This window comes from Mytilus californianus, unplaced genomic scaffold (assembly GCF_021869535.1).
Source record: "Mytilus californianus isolate M0D057914Y unplaced genomic scaffold, xbMytCali1.0.p SCAF_5, whole genome shotgun sequence".
In the NCBI taxonomy this organism is placed as follows: Eukaryota; Metazoa; Mollusca; class Bivalvia; order Mytilida; family Mytilidae; genus Mytilus; species Mytilus californianus.
In genome coordinates, this window is record NW_026262701.1 from 47,215,430 (window position 1) to 47,236,520 (window position 21,091).

Sequence of the window (21,091 nt, forward strand, 5' to 3'; positions counted from 1 at the left end):
TTGATATGAAATTAACTAAGAATATAAAGTTGCATGGTCCTAAATTCTTATTGTGACCATACTTGACCCGGCTACCACAAAAAAACTTTGAGATGTTAGTAAAAACTGGATGTGTCAGAATGACACAAATGGCCCTACTCGAAAAAAAAGCTTGAAGACATTTTAAGGAGAGGAAATTTTTTAAGTCCAAAGCCTGTTACTACGGCAAAAATCAACGGAGCGGAACCAAACGGAAACACGATTTGTAACTCATCATAATAGACTCACATACTAAAAATCAGCTCAATATGTGAAGGCGTTTAGAAAAAAAATATGTATAACTGTTCGTTGCGGAATGACGGAATGACAGATAAGGGTAAAATAATATGGCCCGACCTAAGTTGGCAGGGCCATAAAAAGTAAAGTTAAAACTTTGGTAAATTTTAGCTCTATTCTAAGCAATTACCAGAACCAATATTTTTAAATATTCATCAATCATAAATAAAATGATGGTTAAATTTTTCTTGGCAATTACCACTATTTTTGAGAAAATCCACAGTTCAGACCAAAAAAATCAAATAAATAACCATTTTACAAATTTGTTTCCACTATAAAAGACAAGGTTTCTGCATAATAAAATTTGATATTAACCTCCTAATCCTATTCAAATCTATCCTTGTGGTCTCTGCCAATTATTTCCAAATAAAGCATAATATTTTACAACCTACACCTACATCATTTTACATATATTGATTCTAGTGGTCTATGATAATTAAATCGATATAACATTACATTCACCTCCTACTCCTGTGTAAGTTGATCCTTGTGGTTTTTGCCAATTGTTACCAGATATAACATTATATTGTCCTAGTGGAACAATGTTCAGTTTTCCTGGTTGTGGTGTTACATTAGATGACCCATTGTGTGTATTGTAGTACGGGTTCAGTGGGATGTTGGTTCCTGTGGCGACACATCTAGGAATGTAGCAACACCTGTTAACAGGATCCCTGACCAATGTACATTGAGATGGAAGCTGCTGGAATAGTTTACATCTGAAAGAAGCATTTAATCAAAATAAGGGTTTTTACTGGTGAAACATTAATTGAAATATAATTATAGGTTTCATAATGTAAATGAGCATTGGATATCACTTGTCATCAACTAAAAGTTATTTACTTTCAATATAATATGATCAAGAAATATCAAATTCTCACGAGTTGTTGAACCTATTTCTCTTATGATAAACATTGTCTTTGTGTTAAATAGAAAAGTCTGAGACTCTTTGATCTAGTCTTTTGCACATACCAATATGATGTCATATGTCCTGGCCAAGGATCCGGAAATTTTTCCAGACAATTTCGGTCATTTTGAGATGTTTGAAAAGTTGGTGCCCCTTTTCAAATTGTCGATATCAACTAGACTATATTCATAGCATCAACGAACATGACGAACTTGTATTGCTGTTTCATCGCATTTACTAAGTAAATGTCTTACCATTACCATGAAGGACAGTTTAGGGAAGGCAACAGTTTAAAATTGAAATGATTTTAATGACTCAAAATGGTTAATTTCTCAGACATTGCTTACGTTTCTTTCGATTTGACGAAAGTTAAAACCGGAAGTTTGCGATATTTTAAAGTACGAATAATTCCGGATTCATTTCTGGGATTTGTTTTGTTTATCAAATTGACAGGAAATCACCGGCTTTTTATGGCTTTTTTATTTTATTACCTTTAAAAGTGTTTGAATATAACAGATAATAGTTGCACTCGTTTAATTTAGCATGAAATTTGCTTTTTACGATTAAATATTAAATTTGCTGAAGACAATTTCACGCATGCGTATTTCATAGTAAATAAAGCACATGTGTTACTCATGAAAAAATACTTTTTTTCTACGTAAATTTAGATTTAATTTTTAAATCAGAATTGATGACTGTCTTTGATGAAAAGTAAATAAATAATGAATACACTTGTCAGGGAACTTTAATGTTTTAAAGATATTATTCTGAGCTTGTGATCACTGTCAAGTGTGAATTAAAACCACAGGTAAAAAGTGATTAGCGATATTTAGCCAATGTTTCCCGGAGGCATTGATATAGATATTAGGAGGGCCCTCAGGATTATCAAACTACTGTAGTGGCAGTTTTATTACAGGAAAGGGATTATAAACAAAAACAAGTGATCACAAGTGCAAAATGGCGATTAAGAAATCGATTTCAAACATTGAGTCAATGAAATGACCGAAATTACTTCTGTAAAAAAATAAAATTTGTCCTAAATCCCAATTACTCGTTTAGGACATGACTGGCAAATATGACCGTTTCCGGACCCTTGGTCCTGGCCTGGCATCTAACTTTAACATCAGACATTTTAAAACGTTTTGTACCATTCAGATTGTAAAAAAAATTTTAAAAATTTAACAAGAATAAGATTTCAGGTGAAAAGAGTTACTGTAATTTTAGAAATTATTGTGAGGTTTTTACTAATGCCAACAATGGGACTAGGTGATTATAGCAATAATAAGAACTTGCATTCTGATAACTGAAACATAGACCTGCGTGCAGATTTTTTTAGAAATCGCAATAATTAAACTCGCATTCTTGTCCATTCTTGAAAAATCGCAATAATAAATGCACAAAATAATTTCTGAATTTACAGTAGTGTTTTGTATCTTTTTTGAAGAAATCACTTATCTCCATTGCCATGGAGGAAATATACATCATTATTTTAAAAACCATCCATGACCTTAACAAAAACCAAGGCAAATGTCGCAATATTGTTTCATAATGCTTGCTTAGTCAATTAAATTAACATATTCTTCTTATCACTTTTTCGTATCAGATTCGGTGCAGTGTGATACAAGAATTATCTATTCATGCAAGAAAAACCAAGAGGGCTCATTCATATTTCAGAATTCACTGTCAAACTGCTGATCAAAAATGAATTCATCCTTTTTAGTAGTTTCTGAGAAAAAGGCGACGAAGTATTTGTTGGACGAAACGGATGGTTGGACAAGGGGATTGCAATAAAGCCTCATCAACAGAAATATTTCAACAATAAATAAGATTTTTACTTGGCTTGACATTGGTAGATGTTCAAGGTGGCATTTTCACATGTACAGTGGAGGTCACAACCATCATCCCAGCTTGATCCTTGTGCATGTGTAGTCCTGTCCTTGTAAACACACATATCTGCAAGCAAATGATATTGATTGATTGATTGTTGCATGCTTAATATCCAGTGGAAACAAATAGTATTTTTTAATAAAAATTGTAAACTTTTCTCATTGTATTGAAGTAAACTTTGAGTAAAATTGATGAATTTTTATATTTGCGAAAACTGAAAATTAGTACCAGGGAAAGTTCAAGCAGATGACATTATAACAATTAATTGAAAAATTATCATAACAGCTACCGGTACAAGTAATTTCTAGTAATTACAAGCTATTCATTATTGATTGATTGTTAGTGTTTATTGACAATTTCAGCACTTTTGATTTTATTGTGATGGCCAATTTTTAATGGTAAGAAGAGGAAGCCTCAGTACAAATAAAAAAAATAACATTTGGCATGAAAATTGGCAATCCATGATAATTAAGATCAAAGTTGACAGCAACTGCCACGAGCAGGATTCTTACTCATAACCTCAGCGTTCACAGGCTAGTGACCACTGTAAATGAACTACTTTGACCACTCTAGCACCGAGATCCCTAAGAGTTATACACTTTAAGTTTATCATTTAAAAGTTTATAAGTTTTAAATGTCAAATATGTGAATTCATATTAGAAATAACTCTACATGGAAAGGTCAGACTTTTATTACATGATACTAGAAAGGTCAGACTTTCATTACATGATACTAGAAAGGTCAGACTTTTATTACATAATATTAGAAAGGTCAGACTTTCATTACATGATACTAGAAAGGTCAGACTTTCATTACAAAATACTAGAAAGGTCAAACTTTCATCATATAATACTAGAAAGTTCAAACTTTCATTACGTAATACTAGAAAGTTCAAACTTTCATTACGTAATACTAGAAAGTTCAAAGTTTCATTACATAATACTAGAAAGGTCAAACTTTCATCATATAATACTAGAAGGGTCAGACTTCCATTACGTAATACTAGAAAGGTCAAACTTTCATTACATAACACTATTTACATAACACTGTATAATCTCTATACACAAAAAAATCAAAGTGAACTTTGAATTCTTCAAAATAATTACCCAATGGTTTTGGCTTGTTGGGAGCAACTGTAGGTCCTAGATTGTTGTATATGGAAGGTGTTGTTTGTGGCTGTACTGTTTGACTTGGATCACATTTGGGTTTACGGCAGCATGAATCACTTGGATCTTGTTCGTAGCGGCAGTAGGCAGGTAGATTGTAGTATTGCGGGCATCTGTAATATTAAATATTCATAGAATCGTTTCATTGATAAAACAACATTTAATGTCAGTATTTTTGCTTATCAAAACAATAAAAAAAAGTCTCTTCCAACTCCTTTATTCAAGGATCAGATGAAAACTGATGAGGTAATATTTAATACACTGAAGCTGGTTTTGAAAAAAATCATTAAGATGAGTCATCTTATTGTTTGACAAGAGGAGCTTTGTCCATGACACTTATTATACAAATATGGCTGTAAATATAAACAAAAGCAAATGTGGTGTATACATTAATGACACAGCAAATGAGGTGTATACATTAATGACACAGTAGCAAATGTGGTGTATACATTAATGACACAGCAGCAAATGTGGTTTCTACATTAATGACACAGCAACAAATGTGGTGTATACATTAATGACACAGCAACAAATGTGGTGTATACATTAATGACACAGCAACAAATGCGGTGTATACATTAATGACACCGCAACAAATGTGGTGTATACATTAATGACACAGCAGCAAATGTGGTGTATACATTAATAACACAGCAGCCCAATGACATTTATCAAAGTGCTTGTAAGCACTGAAAGGTAGATTGCTTTAATTTATCAGTGGGAAGTAAAATTAAACATTGCAAAGTATAAAGCATTGGACAAAGGAAGATAACTCCAATTTAAAGATTACTTTAACAATTACATCATTGATATTTTTAGAACATATATCAGATTCCTGCACCTTGCACAAGTTATGTAATTTTCTTGACAAGTATAACATCATTTTGTAACTTGAATATCTGTGCATATATTCCATTGATAAATTTCTGGAAATGTTCATGGATAGGCTGTTTAGAATGTTATGATTAATGCACTATATTTTGTGTATCTCAAAAGTACTGTAAATTCAGAAATTATTGCCTGCATTTATTATTGCGATTTTTCAAGAATGGACAAATTTGTGAGATTTATTATTGCGATATCATGAAAATCTGTGTACAGATATATGTAACAGACATCAGAATGCGAGTTCTTATTATTGCGATAGTCATCCAGTCGCATTATTCGCATTAATAAAAACCTTGCAATAATTTCTGAATATACAGTAGTGATAAACCTTGGAAGATTTAGATATCAAGTCAGTACCATAGGGTTTTGATTGCATTTCATGCAATCTTTACCCAAAAAAAACAAGACATCCAATGGTGAACACATGGTCTCCAATAATAGACAAGTGCCTATACAATATGTTAAGCTCTATATTGCCCCCTGGGTTAAGAAAAGATGTGAATAAAATGTATCTACTCAACAGAGATCTGCCATCAAGACAAATTCCTTATATGACATTCAATATCAAGAAACTACTAGTTAAGACAGCCATTGACATGGTTCCTGGTTTGGGACAGGCACATATGAACATGCTGTGGGGTAAAACTGCTTTTCCAAGATCTTTCTGTTTTAATCTTGAGCAGTGAAATATCATATTAATAAACACAAAATATCTCTTGAACAGCACAGAGAATGAAGTTCATTCTTGCTTTGATAATTTTATGTATCAAAATTTAGTGCAATGCTCTGTTCATGCACAGAACACTACTACCATGTGGGTGTTTAACGACCTTGACTACCTGTGAGAGTCTCGCACGGTCAATCATGCACAGACCAGTTAGTTTACATGGAAACCAAATAATGCAAGATAAAAAAACTTTAGGGAAATTATAAAAGCCTTTCTAAAATAGAAACATATATGCACATATCTTATATTTTACGAATATCAAAACATATATATGAATAGTTTGATTTAAGTCATCAAATATTTTTTGCTATGACCTTTCACCTTACCTGTAATCACACTTGTAACGACCTCTAAGGGCATCAATACACTGACATTTATAATCACATCCATCGTCCCATCTCTGTCCCTGGCTGTAAATTTTACCTTTGTATGCACAATAACCTGAGGATACATAAAAAATAAAATTCCTAAATAAAAAAAATCTTGATTAATTCTTTGATTAGAGGTGGAATCATTCAAAACACATCAAATTTCTCAAATGAAGACCAGACACAATGCTACTGTTATTTTGCTGCTTAATCATTTTAATATAGGGTCAAGGGGAAAATCTCTGCTGAAAAATCAAAAAGTAATATTTTTTAACATTTTCTTCCCTCTGTAGAGGCATAAGAAAATTGGAATTTAATTTTAATGTTAAGATAATGTAAAATACTAATGGGACCTTTACTAGTTACTGACATTTTGAATGTAAATAGTACACTTAAAATTGTATTATTTCCATTGGCTTTGTTTATATAAGTATACAGAAATAGGCTTGCGAAATTAGACATTTCTCTACTGTACCTTAAACAAACTTAAAGCTCAATTCAACCTTATAGAGAAAGAAAGCCATTAAAATATAAAGTTTTAATCACTTATTCAAATTTGTTGTCTAAGAAGCCCTAAAAATCATACCTGTTCCATTTCCAGCAAATTGGTTATAGAGTGGATTGTTAGGAGCAAGAGTTCCTTCTCCTGTCAGTCCTCCCTGAATTGGAGTAGGTACAATGATGTTTGGTCTGGCAGTTGTTGGTGGTGTGCCTGAGCCGGTGTATCTTGCTGTACTTGGGAACAGGTTACATTGTGGTACGGTACAGCATGGATCATTATTGTCAGCAACCAATGAGCATGTTGAAGGTATGTTGTTGAATATAGGACATCTTTATAATAAATAAAAACATGGTCAAAGTTATAGAATTCTATATCAATTCACTATTTGAGAATCCAAAGTATTGCAGTTAATTTCATGTTTCTTAAAGCAAAATACATTAAGGCATGACACCATTGGATTTATAATTTTAAGCCAAACTCATTTTGCTGTTCGTTGTTAAAATAATTACCCAGAAGGATTAAGATCCTGAAATGGTTAATTCTAGCACTGCATCAAGTAAACTAGGTTATTTTCTCAATTTGAGACAGTTTATTTTTCTTTGAAATTTGAAATTTAACTGTCAAAGTTTGACAAAATAATCATTTCACATGAATTGCAGCTGTAGAATCTGTTTCTCTCATAAGGGCTATTCCAGAAAAAAATGTATGGGGGGGTTGGAAGGCAGTTTTTGTCAGAACCCACCACCCAGACAATTGTAATTGAGAATCATAGTGCATTATAGTGTGAAAAGTTGCTCTGATACCCATCACCCATGTATTATTAATATAAAGTGCCTTCCAACCCGCCCATACAGTTTTTTCTGGAATAGCCCTAATTCGTAATTGAAATCAAGGTAAACTTTGACATTCCTCTCGATGGAAAAAAAGCAAACAATTTTTTTTCTGTCTGTGTTAAGTCATAACTTTTTAAAGTTGTATGGAGAATGAAAAGGATATATGACATCATAATTGAGCTTCAACCACGAACCAACCTGCAAATCAGCATAAAAAAGGAAACAAATTCATAGGAAAGTATTAACCAGCTATAAATTATAAAAATAAATATTGTCAATACCAAATTAAACATATACAAATAAAGTATATACTTTTACTTTTAAGTATTCCAGTATCCTTTAGTCTTGATTCCAGTGTAAGTTTCCAATAAATTTTGGATATTGTTAAAGTTTTCAATGTAAAAATATCAATATTTTACCTCTGTGTACAACTGTATAGACCTGTGGTTACATCATCACATCTACAACGTTTGTCACAACCATCTACCCAAGTCTGTCCTTGTCTGTAATACACTCCATTGTATACACAGTACCCTAAAATATGCACATACAGATCATTGTTTAATTATCACTTTAAAAATTCACAAAAAGTGATGTATGGGATGGTTGTGTTTGCAAAAAAAATATAATAAATTATAGATGAATATTTAATGTATCATTTTTTTAATATATTTTTATAACCTTGTTGGAAAATTTCAACCAATAAAATTACCTGCTTTTCCAAATGGTGATGCAGTTTGCTGGCCTGTCATTGCAGGATTGGTTCCTGGGTTTACAAACAATGGATTATGAGTTGTTGGAACATATGGTTGATAGGTTGCTGGTAGGGATGGAGTTGGGTTAACCTTGTCACAGTAAGGCACTGGACAACAGCTATCCTTGGAATTCTGGATCAATGTACAGTAAGTTGGCAAGTTTGGATATTTTTGACATCTGTAAAAAAAAGCATAAAATAAACATTCATTTCCCATTATTACCTTAAACCTGAAATTAGAAACAAAATGGTATTTATGAAAAAGAATGGTCATGGTGTATCAATCGATGGCAAAAAAATCAATAAATGCCCACGAAAAGAAGCAGCAAACTAATAGTGCTTTTATTGCTGTTCTCTATCTCAAAGTTATAATGAGACTTTTAACATTTTTAAAACTAAACTTTTTTCAACTTGATTAAAAAATATATTTAAAAATAAAATAAAACATAAAAATCAGATTTTACATACTTATATTAAGACAGGAGTTTAAGAGCTCTAAAATTGTATCCTGTCCCCACACAAGACTATCTATAGAGTTATCTCCCTTTGCTCAGGTCTTTGTAATTAAAGATCCTTACCTTTCAGTACATTTATACTGCCCAATCATATCATTAACACATTCACATATATATTGACATCCATCAGCCCATTTCTGTCCCTGTGTAAATGATCTACCCTTGTAGAAACATCCTAAAATAGAAAAATAAGGATTTACAAATTTTAAATAGATCTTTTTAATATTTTGGATTTTGAGACATTTGACACAATATTTTGCAACCCTTAAACTATTGACCCTTACAACACTCTTCTTTTGAGGCTGCAGACTTTTTCTCTTATGAAGTTGAAATTTTATGGGAACATGAGTAATATCCTGTAATGGTGTTTGGGGGTGTAGAGATGAAGCGTATAGTTATTGATCAGATATGAAACACCAGTAGAAATAATTCTTAGTAATATATACTGAAAGACAACCAATGAATGAAGTTCTTTCTAAAAATAATAACAAAGAGGGTCATACTGTGAGAAAAAAGCCAAAAGTCAAAATTACAACAAAGTTAAAAAACAAAACAAACATACAAACTACTGATATTAAAAAATTGTATAGCCTAAACTTAATCCATTACATCCTCAAATAGTTGTTCATCAAAGTATATATACCTGGCTGAGGAGTTGGTGGTGCCTGTGTTGGTAGTCCTGGTTTGGGAGTAATAGCAACAATTTGTCCATTAGGTAACCTCATTGTTGGAGAAGGAGTGGGTTGAGGTGTTGGGTTTGGAGCACTGCCAGTAAATGATCCAAAGACAGGTACAGGTGGAGTGAAGATTCCAGGTTGAGGTGTTGCGTTTGGTGGGATCAACTGACATTGAGGTACTGTACAACACTGTGGGTCACTTGGATCTGCCACCAAAGTACATCCTTGTGGTAAACTGTCGTACCTATTGCATCTGAAATTAGATTCACAAAAGTTTAGCAAATAGCAAATAATATTCAAGATACTGGGGAAAATTTGTATTATTCCAATTTTCCAGCCAACTAACTGTATCTGTGCCTTTTAGTTTTTGATATTAATGAAAAAAAATATAATTTACTGTGGATTCATATATTTTTTGTGGGTACCAATTTTCATGGATTGAGGAAAACTTGTACTTTTGTGGAAATTTTATTTCATAGTTTCGCCAAAGTGAATTTAAGCCTATAGAATATTTGTACTTTGTTGAAGATTTACCTGAATTTGTGGTAATACCCACGAATTCAAGAAAGTTGGTATCCAATCGTTTGAATTGTTTTACATTGTCATTTCGGGGCCTTTTATAGCTGGCTGTGCGGTATGGGCTTTGCTTATTGTTGAAGGCCATACAGTGACCTGTAGTTGTTATTTTCTGTGTCATTTGGTCTCTTGTGGAGAGTTGTCTCATCGGCAATCATACCACATCTTTTTTTTTTATTTAATATCCAACCAATAATAATAAATCCAAAGTACCTTACAATTTCTCTTTCAAGAAATTTTTTTCTTTAAACCTTCGTATTAAAAAGCTGATATACAGTTTGATTTTTCGATCATATTGATTGTTATTGCTAATTGTCAAGTATATAAAAAGTCTTATTTATCAACCTTTGTTGACAACGGTAGTATCCTTTCATTGCATCTTCACATCTGCAGGTCAAATCACATCCATCGTACCATTGCTGTCCTTGTCTGTATGCTACGCCATTGTACACACACATTGCTGAAAGGTATCAACTTACACTATGAAAAGACTCATTAAATATTGGAGGAGATGTGTAGATTTTTAAAAATAAATATGGACCCTTTAATCTTATTCAAATTAATAAGACAAACTCACAAGATAACTTCAGGAACCTTATCTTAAGTGTTATTGCAGATCTATAATATAATAAAAGTCAATTAAAAGCTTAAGATAGTTCCAGCTGATGATGAATATACTTTTTATATTGCATGCATATATATCATATTTATATTAATATATTTCTCTAATTCTTATATGATTTAACCTTTTCCTGACCTGTTGATTATTTTAATTTAATCAACATGTGGTTCGTTTGATCTGTTCTTCAATGGTCAAAATTTGATTATGAAGTCAAATTTTTTGCTTTTCTCTGAATTTCCTATTGTGACGTCATGAAAAAAGGCAACCATGCCTGATGATGTCACATAGAAAGAACACATGTTTTTGCAGATCATTCGAAAAAGAATGATTGAGTTTGTGTGCATATCGTTTAAAAATCATTAGAGAAACACCAAATCTTGTGCAATACGATATTTAGCCACTCTCAATTCAAAATATTTTATTGTTCAAATATCAAATGTACATTTAAACAAAGGGATTGGACAAAAGGCAACGCCTATACAAATCCTTTCCCATTTATCAACTCTCGACAGTTAAATTATATATATATATATACACATTCTGTTTACAATATCATCAACACCTTACGTGTAGGTTTAGGTGTTACATATGGTCCTCCAGTTGGACTTTGAGTGGGAACACCAGTGTAAGGCAGTGGTGCTTGAGTTGGTGCTCCTGTATAAGGAGGTTGATTTGTTGGTTGTAATGGACAGTAGACTGCCTGGCAACAATCATTGTTAGGATCTTGTACCAATGTGCAATAAGATGGAACTTGTGGATGTCTTGGACATCTGAAAAAGTCAATGAAAGACCTCTTTTGCAAGATTTAGAACAAAGAAAGTATTTTTTCATTTTTTGCTTCATAGATAAATATTTCAATATCAAATTTTGAAGAAAAAAAGTTTGAACTTTTAATATTTTTACTTTATTACACAACACAGCAAACATTGCAATGATATTTATCAATTTAATTTGACATTTCATGTAATAAATCACATATAGTTATGAAATTGATAGCTAATGTAGAAAAACTCTAAAACCTCAACTATTAAACCTTGGCATATATTTCATAACATTATAGTTATATTCAAGTTTAAGAATTAATATAAGTTTTGAGATATGTTCGCACCTGATAAATAGGGTATCAATGAATAAGTTATGATTACCTTTAAAAGCAACCATGTAAATCAATTTATAAAGATTTATTCCTGTGTAAGAAACAAGGTAAACTTTTCACTTTTGAATTATTTGAGCTGAATGCATTGTTTCTTTTGAATGTTATAAACATGCAAAGTTATAATCTTGAAATATTGCAAATAGCAATTTGATTCAAAGATCAATACTAATCAGTTTACAATTAAGTGAGTCAGACTTTTTGAATTTTCCTTGGAGTGTGCTGTATTTTTGTTATTTTACTATTTTCTTCTAATTTAGCGAACTTATTTCTGAATTTTCCACTTACACTTCAGTACATCTGTATCGGCCTGTTGATTCATCGAAACATTCACATTCAAATAAACAGCCATCCTTCCATTTCTGTCCTTGTCTGTATATTTGTCCATGGTATGCACAGGCTTCTGTAATTATAACAAAGAAAAATACTTTAGTTCCTAGATATCATTTTTTCTGTCTGATTTCATTTTACACACAATAACCATGTGATTAAGTCAGAAATATAACATTGTTTAGATCAATAAAATGCCATCTCCATGAAAACATCAACTAATGGGTAGTGTCACCTTAAGGCATGTAAATTTTCATCAGGGTTAGAGGATCAAAATAGAAAAGTGTGGTTGAAACTTTAGTGAAAATCAATTAAATTACTCAATTTGCTAATTTAGTCTGTGTGAGATAATAGGAAGACGCAATGAAAAATGTCATAAGATACAACTTTTTAACCTCCACATTTAAACAACAACTATCCCCAAACTCTCATTTAAAATCTTACATAACACCATGATAAAGATCAAAAGTCAAATCATTTAAGAGCATTTTCAATTAATTGTAAGCAGGAGGTAGATATCTTTATGGTTACACTGACTTTCTTCCAAAATTGTGTGTTTCTTTGGATCCAAGCTCATTTTTAACACATCATCTATTTAGTTAAGTCAAAAAGTTAGGCATTGTGGGAACAAAATAATGTCATCTGCAGGTTATATCAATATATGGCTAATTTTACTGCAGGATGATGGAGTCAATTAAGAAATTTGGTTGAATATTATTTTAAATGGAAGTCTGTTAAAATCATTCCACATTTGCTTAACTTGCTGTGAGAGAGAAAATTAAATAAGTAAAATGTCCTGAGATGAGACTTTTCCAACTACCACATTAAAATGTCCAATACTGTGGATTCATTTATTTTAGTGGGTACCAATTTTCATGGTTTCAGGAAAAATTGTATTTTCATGGATATTTGATTTCGAGGTTTTACAAAAGTCTACATACAAGCATTTCCAAAATTTGTACTCTGTTGAACATTTAAATTCATTGTTCACCAGTGCCCACAAAATCCACAAAAACTGGTATCCCAGGAATAATAATCAATTACTTATTACTTACTTCCAGTTGATAGAACTATTTGACTATTTGGTCCAACTTGAGGTTGATTGCCTCCAGTAAATGAACCCTTTGGAGCTGTGATGACTTGGAATGGAGTTTTGGGGTTTGTATCAACACACAGAGGAGCCTGGCAACACTGGTCACTTGGATCTGTCAAAAGCTGGCAGCCATCTTTCAATGGTGGATATGTAGGGCATCTGAAAGGAAACAAGTCTTTTCATAAGATTCTTGACAATTTTATACATCTCATTAAAAATATTGGGATATAAATAAGAGCAATTTTTAATATTATCATTATTATTTGAAATAAAATTGTTAGAAACTCAATAATTTCTACATTTTCAGATTTCTCTATAAAAAGATATTTTTTAATTGTTCACAGCAATAAAAAAAAATGGAGATATAAAAATCAATTGTTCTGAAAATCTTACCGATCATCACAAGTTATATGTCCTGTTGAAGCATCATCACAACGACATCTCTTTTCACAACCAACATTGAATGTTTGACCTTGTGTGTATGGCACACCATTATATACACAATATTCTGTAAAATAATACATAAAGTATTATCTATTTATAATGGTAAAAATACTCTTCAGAATTTACTTTGTATATTTGACCCATGCAAGGATAAAAAGAACTCCTCATTGATTGATGGACTGTTTGTATTTCAAAAGTTGGGACATGTTAAAACTCGTGGTTGATAATATAAATATTTGTACTTGCAAAATTTAGTCATGTTAGATTTGATCTTTAAACCATTTATCTTATTAGGCTGTGTGGCATGTTAGGACTAAGGGTTTGGTGATTAAACAATTTATACATGTTAGGTGGTGGCATGTTAAAATTTGTGTCAGAACTAGGTTGTGGCATTTAAAATAGTGAGGTTGGGGGTCAGATATTTGGTACTTACTAGGCTGTGGCATGAGAGGGTTTAGGGTTGGTGGTTGGACAGTTCTGTTGGTTCCAGGTATTGGAGTGACATACAGGTTTGGACAATCTGGTAATGGGCAACATGGGTCCATTGGATTATACTTCAGTTTGCAGGTTGGTGGAATCATGCTCATGTCTGCACACCTGTAACATTATATGGCTTTTTAAATATAATAGAACTGTTTACTGTGGAACCATCTAATTTTGTGGATACCAATTTCCGTGAAGTGAGGAAAATTTGTATTTTTGAGGATATTTAATTTTGTGGTTTAGCCTGTAGACAAGTGAATAGACAATTTGAACTTCGTTGAAAGTTTTACTTTGATAGTGGTTTACCTTTCCCCACGAAATCTATGAAAATTTGTATACCACAAATAATACTGAATCCACAGAAAAATTTTAAATTGATAATTAACGTAATTAATATAATAAAAAAAACTATTCACCTTTCCAGAAATGTAAATATGACATCATTATGAATAGAAATTAAAATTTAAGTTAAATTTCTATCTAAAGCAAGTCAATTATCAAATAATTAAGAAGTCTAGAATGATTATTAATCAAAAACCTTTTAAATCTAGTGGCCTCTATGATTGTTTTAAACTAAGTTTGAAGAAGCTAAAATGGAAATTGAATAGCATGTGTTTTTGTTTATTTTAATTTTCGAGGAAAAGACATCAGCTGCAAAGGATTAAAACGATCATTTTAAACGAGCGGCAATAACTGCACATTATTATTTTTATAAAAAAAGATGAAAAATATTTAAGTAATCAAATCAATCATTAGCAATACATATAGTAGATTGGTGTTTCAATTGTTTGTAATAATCTTATCATAAACATTGGTCAGTTAGTTTATCAAATTTTGTAACCTTAATTTGAAGCATCTAATAATCAGGAAGCTATATGTGATTAATTTCAATGAAACTTATAAAATAAAATAAAATTTTTCTCACCATAATTAATAGATTATTATTGTTTGTTGTTACTCATTTGTGATAAACTTACCTCTGAATACATTTGTGCATTCCTATTTTAGCGTTAACACATTCACATGTGTATTTACAGCCATCTTGCCATTTTTGTCCTTGGCTGTATGTTTTTCCATTATAAATACATACTTCTGCAAAAAAAAAAAAAAGAATAAGATCCAAACTCATTGCATTTAAATGATGATTTGATTTCAAACTATTTTGTGTTGTTGTTAGATCTTTTGTTGATAATCCAAGTAATTTTTGTGTATTGGGACTTTTGATATTTTGAAATTTAATATCATGTTATAACAAAGTTGACTGTAAACAGATATGGCTTTTACTTTAGGTCCCTTTGGTCTTATAGCTATTTATTAGCCTGGTTCTGTATTTATCCATCCATCTTTCAAAAGTTTGGCTTTGAGCATTCCTGATGAAGGTAAATCCAGAACAAGAATGTGTCCATAGTACACGGATGCCCCACTCGCACTACCATTTTCTATGTTCAGTGGACCGTGAAATTGGGGTCAAAACTCTAATTTGGCATTAATATTAGACAGATCATATCATAGGGAACATGTGTACTAAGTTTCAAGTTGATTGGACTTCAACTTCATCGAAAACTACCTTGATCAAAAACTTTAACCTGAAGCGGGACACGCGGATGGACGAACCAATGGACGCACAGACTGAAAAACATAATGCCCCTCTACTATCGTCGGTGGGGCATAAAAACGCTTCAGACATGAAATTTATTGAGTGTTATATTCGTTATACATGTTATACCTGTTATTTGTGTATATATAGCCTTACATTATACCTTTTTGTTATTTGTGTATGTATAGCCTTTCATTATACCTTTTTGTTATTTGTGTATGTATAGCCTTTCATTATACCTTTTTGTTATTTGTGTATGTATAGCCTTTCATTATACCTTTTGTTATTTGTGTATGTATAGCCTTTCATTATACCTTTTTGTTATTTGTGTATGTATAGCCTTTCATTATACCTTTTTGTTATTTGTGTATGTATAGCCTTTCATTATACCTTTTGTTATTTGTGTATGTATAGCCTTTCATTATACCTTTTTGTTATTTGTGTATGTATAGCCTTTCATTATACCTTTTTGTTATTTGTGTATGTATAGCCTTTCATTATACCTTTTGTTATTTGTGTATGTATAGCCTTTCATTATACCTTTTTGTTATTTGTGTATGTATAGCCTTTCATTATACCTTTTTGTTATTTGTGTATGTATAGCCTTTCATTATACCTTTTGTTATTTGTGTATGTATAGCCTTTCAACATTTTTGAATTTACCCATATTATACCATTTTCCTCACACATTGTTTCATATTTGATGTACTAACAATTTTGCATAAAATCACAATCCACTGAATAATGGTCCATTTAGTGTGCAACCTCATTCTAACATTCTATTATAGTCTACGGTTCAATTTGAAACAAAGAGTCAGTCAGGGGTCATGAACCTTAAACTCACGCTTCTTGTTAATGTGTTAAGTTTGACTACATACCTGGAGCGGGGACTGTTGGTCTAGTTCCACCATTGATGGTTTCACCTGGTCCAAATGTTAGGTAGACAGGTGGACGTGGTGGATTTGTACCAACAATTACAGGTGGATTTGTGTTTTGGGATGTACATTGTGGTTTTTTACAACATTCTGGATCTGATGGATCAGGAATCAAAACACAGTTAGGATTCTGATCATACTGAGAACATCTGAAAAGATAAAAAAGGTTAATTTTTTTGGAGCAATTTTCAGCTACATTAGCTTTATCATTTCCCCCCTTTTTTATGACAGAGGAAGCTGGAGTTCCAAGAGAGAACCACTGACCTTTAGCAGGAAAGCCAACAATTCTTGTTAAGATAGGAGTCAAACACAACTCACAAGAGTAAGGTTCAACTCACAACCTCAACCTGCAAATTGCAATTAAGAAATCTGTTAAACTCTATTAGGTTTAATAGAAGGACAGTAAATATTTCAGTTTTCATATTTAAACCTATATTCAATAATCAAAGTTGTATCTTAGGAAAAGAACAGTTTTCCGTTTGTTTGGAATAAAAAGCACAAAGCAAATGATGTAATTTTATAAAATTATATGTACCTCTGTGAGCAAGTATAAACTCCTGTCATTCCATTGACACAAACACATTTCATGTCACAGCCATCATACCATGCTTGTCCTTGTGTGTATGTTTTACCTTTGTATACACAAACTTCTACAAAAGTTATAAAACATATGGTAAAAGTTAAGTATTGTACAAGTATAATCTCCTGTCATACCATTGACACACACACATTTCATGTCACAGCATCATACCATGCTTGTCCTTGTGTGTATGTTTTACCCTTGTATACACAAACTTCTACAAAAGTCTTTAAAAAAAGGATAAGAGTCAATTCGCTGTTTCAGAATCAAAATGTAATATGGAAATTTTTTTTATTTAAAGCATACACCAAAACGTTATTGGTTAAAATCTCTCTAAACAATGGAAATTGATCCAATGATGAGATTATTTTCATTTTGGTGTACAAACAATGGAAGTATCCATAGTCCTCTAGATTCTGAAATGGTGAATTGTTGTGTTTGGTTAATACTCTGTCTATCATTTTGGTCATGGTTTTACTCTGACAAGACAATACTGGATGTTAATTTTGGTCATGGTTTTCTTCTTACAATACAATGCTGGATGATAATTTTGGTCATAGTTGTACTCTGACCAGACAATGTTGGATGTTAATTTTGGTCATGGTTTTATTCTGAAAAGACAATGCTGGATGGTAATTTTGGTCATGGTTTTACTCTGACAGGATAATGCTAGATGGTAGTTTTGGTCAGTTTTACTCTGACAATACAATGCTGGATGGTAACTTTGGTCATGGTTTTCCTCTGACAAGACAATGCTAGATGGTAGTTTTGGTCATGGTTTTACCTCGGACAAGTCAATGCTGGATGTTAATTTTTATCAAAGTTTTCCTTGGACAAAGACAAAGCTGGATGGTAGTTTTGCTCTTCCTATTAGTTCATTCACTTAACGTCATTTAGTGCCTTACTGGAAGAACTACATTAATGGCTGTTCCAGAATAGATTTTATGGGGAGTTATTGGGGAATTATATAAATTAACATTTGATTTTATAGTATTATTTGTATTTCCCTAAATCACAATAAGTATTATGCATTTGTGATTGATTGATTGATTGATTGGTGTTTAACACCACTTTCAACACTATTGTGCTATTTCGTGGCAGTCAGTTTTTATTGGTAGAGGAAGCCGAAGTACCCGGAGAGAACCACAACCTTCTGTAGGAAAACTGACAATCCTAGTTAGTTAAGATTAGAGTCAAGTGCACCTGCCCCGTGTGGGATTCCAACTCACAACCTCAGTGTTGACTGGCTAGTGATACAGTAGTTGTACTTAGACCACTCGGCAACCGAGGTCCCTTATGATTTTTGTGCATTATTCAACCAATTAGCAATAATAAATGCACAAAAATATTCTGAATTTATCATATTTAAATTTAAACTAAGCATAAATAAGTGAAGGGGATTTAGTTTGATAAAAGTCATTTCTTAGTAAGATTTTAGTATAAAATTTAATAGTTATTCATCAGTTACCAGCTACTTATTGCATTTAAAATCAACTCAAGGCTGTAAAATTTGAACTGTGGTGATTGTTTTAGGATAGACAGCCTGAACAATTATAGGATTAATCAATTACATGTTAAAATCAAAGTTTCATCCACCACACACTTAAAACCCACCAGAAACCAATACATTCATTTCATGAACAATCCTTGTAGACCACACTTGACTGCATATGTCTATTTTGAAATCAGAATCTTGCAATTCTAACTATATATATCTGGTGAAGGAATAAATATAAAAATAAGAAGATGTGGTATGATTGCAAATGAGACAACTCTCCACAAGAGACCAAATGACACAGAAATTAACATCTATAATTTGTATGGCCGTCAACAATGAGTAAAACCCATACCGCATAGTCAGCTATAAAAGGCCCTGAAATGACAAATGTAAAACCATTCCAAAGAGAAAACTAACGGTCTGATTTATGTACAAAATAATGAACTAAAAACAAAATATGATATAAAGAATGATCACTTAAAAACAAAAAATCTATATAATGGGTAGTTTGCATTGGTAAAAGAACAACATTGGAAGGATTTTCCAAATTAAATCTTTGCTAAGTATTAATTGTAGATAAAGATATTTACGATTAGGATTTGGTAAGAATGGAACGGTCTGTGTAGGCTGTGGTGATGGTCTTTCTCCTGGTCCAGGTGTAGGTGAGGGGTTCACGGTTTGTCCATGTGGGCCTGGTGTTGGAACATATGTTGGTGCTGGTGTTTTTGGACAATCTGGTACAAGACAGCATGCATCATTCTGGTCAGTTACCATGATGCATCCTGCTGGTAACTGTGGGAATTTTGGACACCTATAAAGAAAAATTTTACTTTAATCATCACTGATATTTTTACAATTTTAAATTGCAGTTGATAAATACACTCTTTTATTTCAAAATATACAGACTGTATTTTGCTTGACTTTCAAATTCAAAAAGGTTTTGAAATTGCATAGTTACCTCTAATAGCAGTAAAAGAGAAATTAAGTTAATGTACAAAGAGTCGATAATAGAAAAGACTTTCATGGCTAAAGTTCCTTAACCCAAGATCAATAAACATAATAAATTAAAAAGAAGGAAAAAAGAAAATAATCTTTGGTGGCTGAGAATTATGTTGACAAATTTAATGTTAGTCTGTGAAACTGTTTTGGAGTTGTCATACAAGACATGAACATTCTCCAGTTTTTCAAACTTAAAGTCCCATAACGCCAACAAATCAGACATCATTAAAATCCAAATAGAAATTTCTACTATCGCTCTTCACATTGTGTTACTATCTTATGAAAATAGCCAAATCAAAATTAAGTTATCCTACTTTAAAGAGATCAATGAACAGTTGTCATGTCAAATAAATGCATATGTAACAAGTTGAACTGTGAGCTATTGTTCACTAATGATAACCTGCTATATGTATTTGGTAAACAGAAAGTTGATGACATATGGATGTGAAAATGCATCACATGGTATAGCATCCTTACATAAAGATTGATATTCAATTTTAGGAAGCTATAATTCATACTTCCTATGAAAAGTGTGACCAACATTGCATACAAGGCTATTATGTGTAATATATTAAAGTATTCAGAAAACCGGAAGTTGATGAATGTGAAAATGCATCACACTGTACAGCAAGCTTACATGATGTTACCACCATAGGCCAGGAAGCACTGATCTGTTGTTTCTGAGAAAAATGCAAAAAAAAAATAATGAGAAAGATAGAAACACCAACAGCCAGACAAAAATAGTATACAATCCCTCCTTTGGTACAGATGTATAAAAAATACAACCATCTATTATACATCAGGAGCATGACATTTGAAAATGATCAAGTAACAGTACCTCTGATTACATTGGTATACACCAGACATTCCATCAACACAAACACAGTTGTAATCACAGCCATCCCGCCATCTCTGTCCAGTAGTATACCGCACTCCTTTGTATTCACAGTATTCTATAAATAAACATTTACATAATTCATTTGTTAACTGTATAATATTGCAATGTTCACCAATGGGATATATATCTTTGTCAAAATTACAGCAAATTTTAGTTTTTTAATAGTGGCATTGTTTCATCAACCTAGACCATAACTTCTGAATGGCTAAAATGAATATTGTTAAAACTTATCCTGACCTCGATTAAGTCACAAGTAATAACATAATAAAATTGGAAAAGAATAGACCATTTTCATAATACAGACTTTTGACTCTGGAATTTATATTTTTTCGACAGGTTACCTATTC

The 21,091-nt window shown here is 31.9% G+C and overlaps 1 protein-coding gene across 1 annotated transcript in view; it reads right to left on the reverse strand.

Moving 5' to 3' along the window:
- LOC127702009 (uncharacterized) overlaps nucleotides 1-21,091 on the reverse strand; it is a 91,730-nt gene that overhangs the window by 18,536 nt on the left and 52,103 nt on the right. The window contains exons 41-60 of the mRNA XM_052205987.1: nucleotides 20,685-20,799; nucleotides 19,438-19,658; nucleotides 17,305-17,419; nucleotides 16,713-16,918; nucleotides 15,215-15,329; nucleotides 14,188-14,351; nucleotides 13,704-13,818; nucleotides 13,273-13,469; nucleotides 12,176-12,290; nucleotides 11,302-11,504; nucleotides 10,458-10,572; nucleotides 9,503-9,789; nucleotides 8,923-9,034; nucleotides 8,303-8,523; nucleotides 8,010-8,124; nucleotides 6,842-7,086; nucleotides 6,214-6,328; nucleotides 4,213-4,385; nucleotides 3,055-3,172; nucleotides 778-1,031 (exon numbers count right to left, since the gene is read on the reverse strand). Of these exons, the coding sequence (XP_052061947.1) occupies nucleotides 778-1,031; nucleotides 3,055-3,172; nucleotides 4,213-4,385; nucleotides 6,214-6,328; nucleotides 6,842-7,086; nucleotides 8,010-8,124; nucleotides 8,303-8,523; nucleotides 8,923-9,034; nucleotides 9,503-9,789; nucleotides 10,458-10,572; nucleotides 11,302-11,504; nucleotides 12,176-12,290; nucleotides 13,273-13,469; nucleotides 13,704-13,818; nucleotides 14,188-14,351; nucleotides 15,215-15,329; nucleotides 16,713-16,918; nucleotides 17,305-17,419; nucleotides 19,438-19,658; nucleotides 20,685-20,799 (3,321 nt within the window). The remainder of the gene's footprint in view (nucleotides 1-777; nucleotides 1,032-3,054; nucleotides 3,173-4,212; nucleotides 4,386-6,213; nucleotides 6,329-6,841; nucleotides 7,087-8,009; nucleotides 8,125-8,302; nucleotides 8,524-8,922; nucleotides 9,035-9,502; nucleotides 9,790-10,457; nucleotides 10,573-11,301; nucleotides 11,505-12,175; nucleotides 12,291-13,272; nucleotides 13,470-13,703; nucleotides 13,819-14,187; nucleotides 14,352-15,214; nucleotides 15,330-16,712; nucleotides 16,919-17,304; nucleotides 17,420-19,437; nucleotides 19,659-20,684; nucleotides 20,800-21,091) is intronic.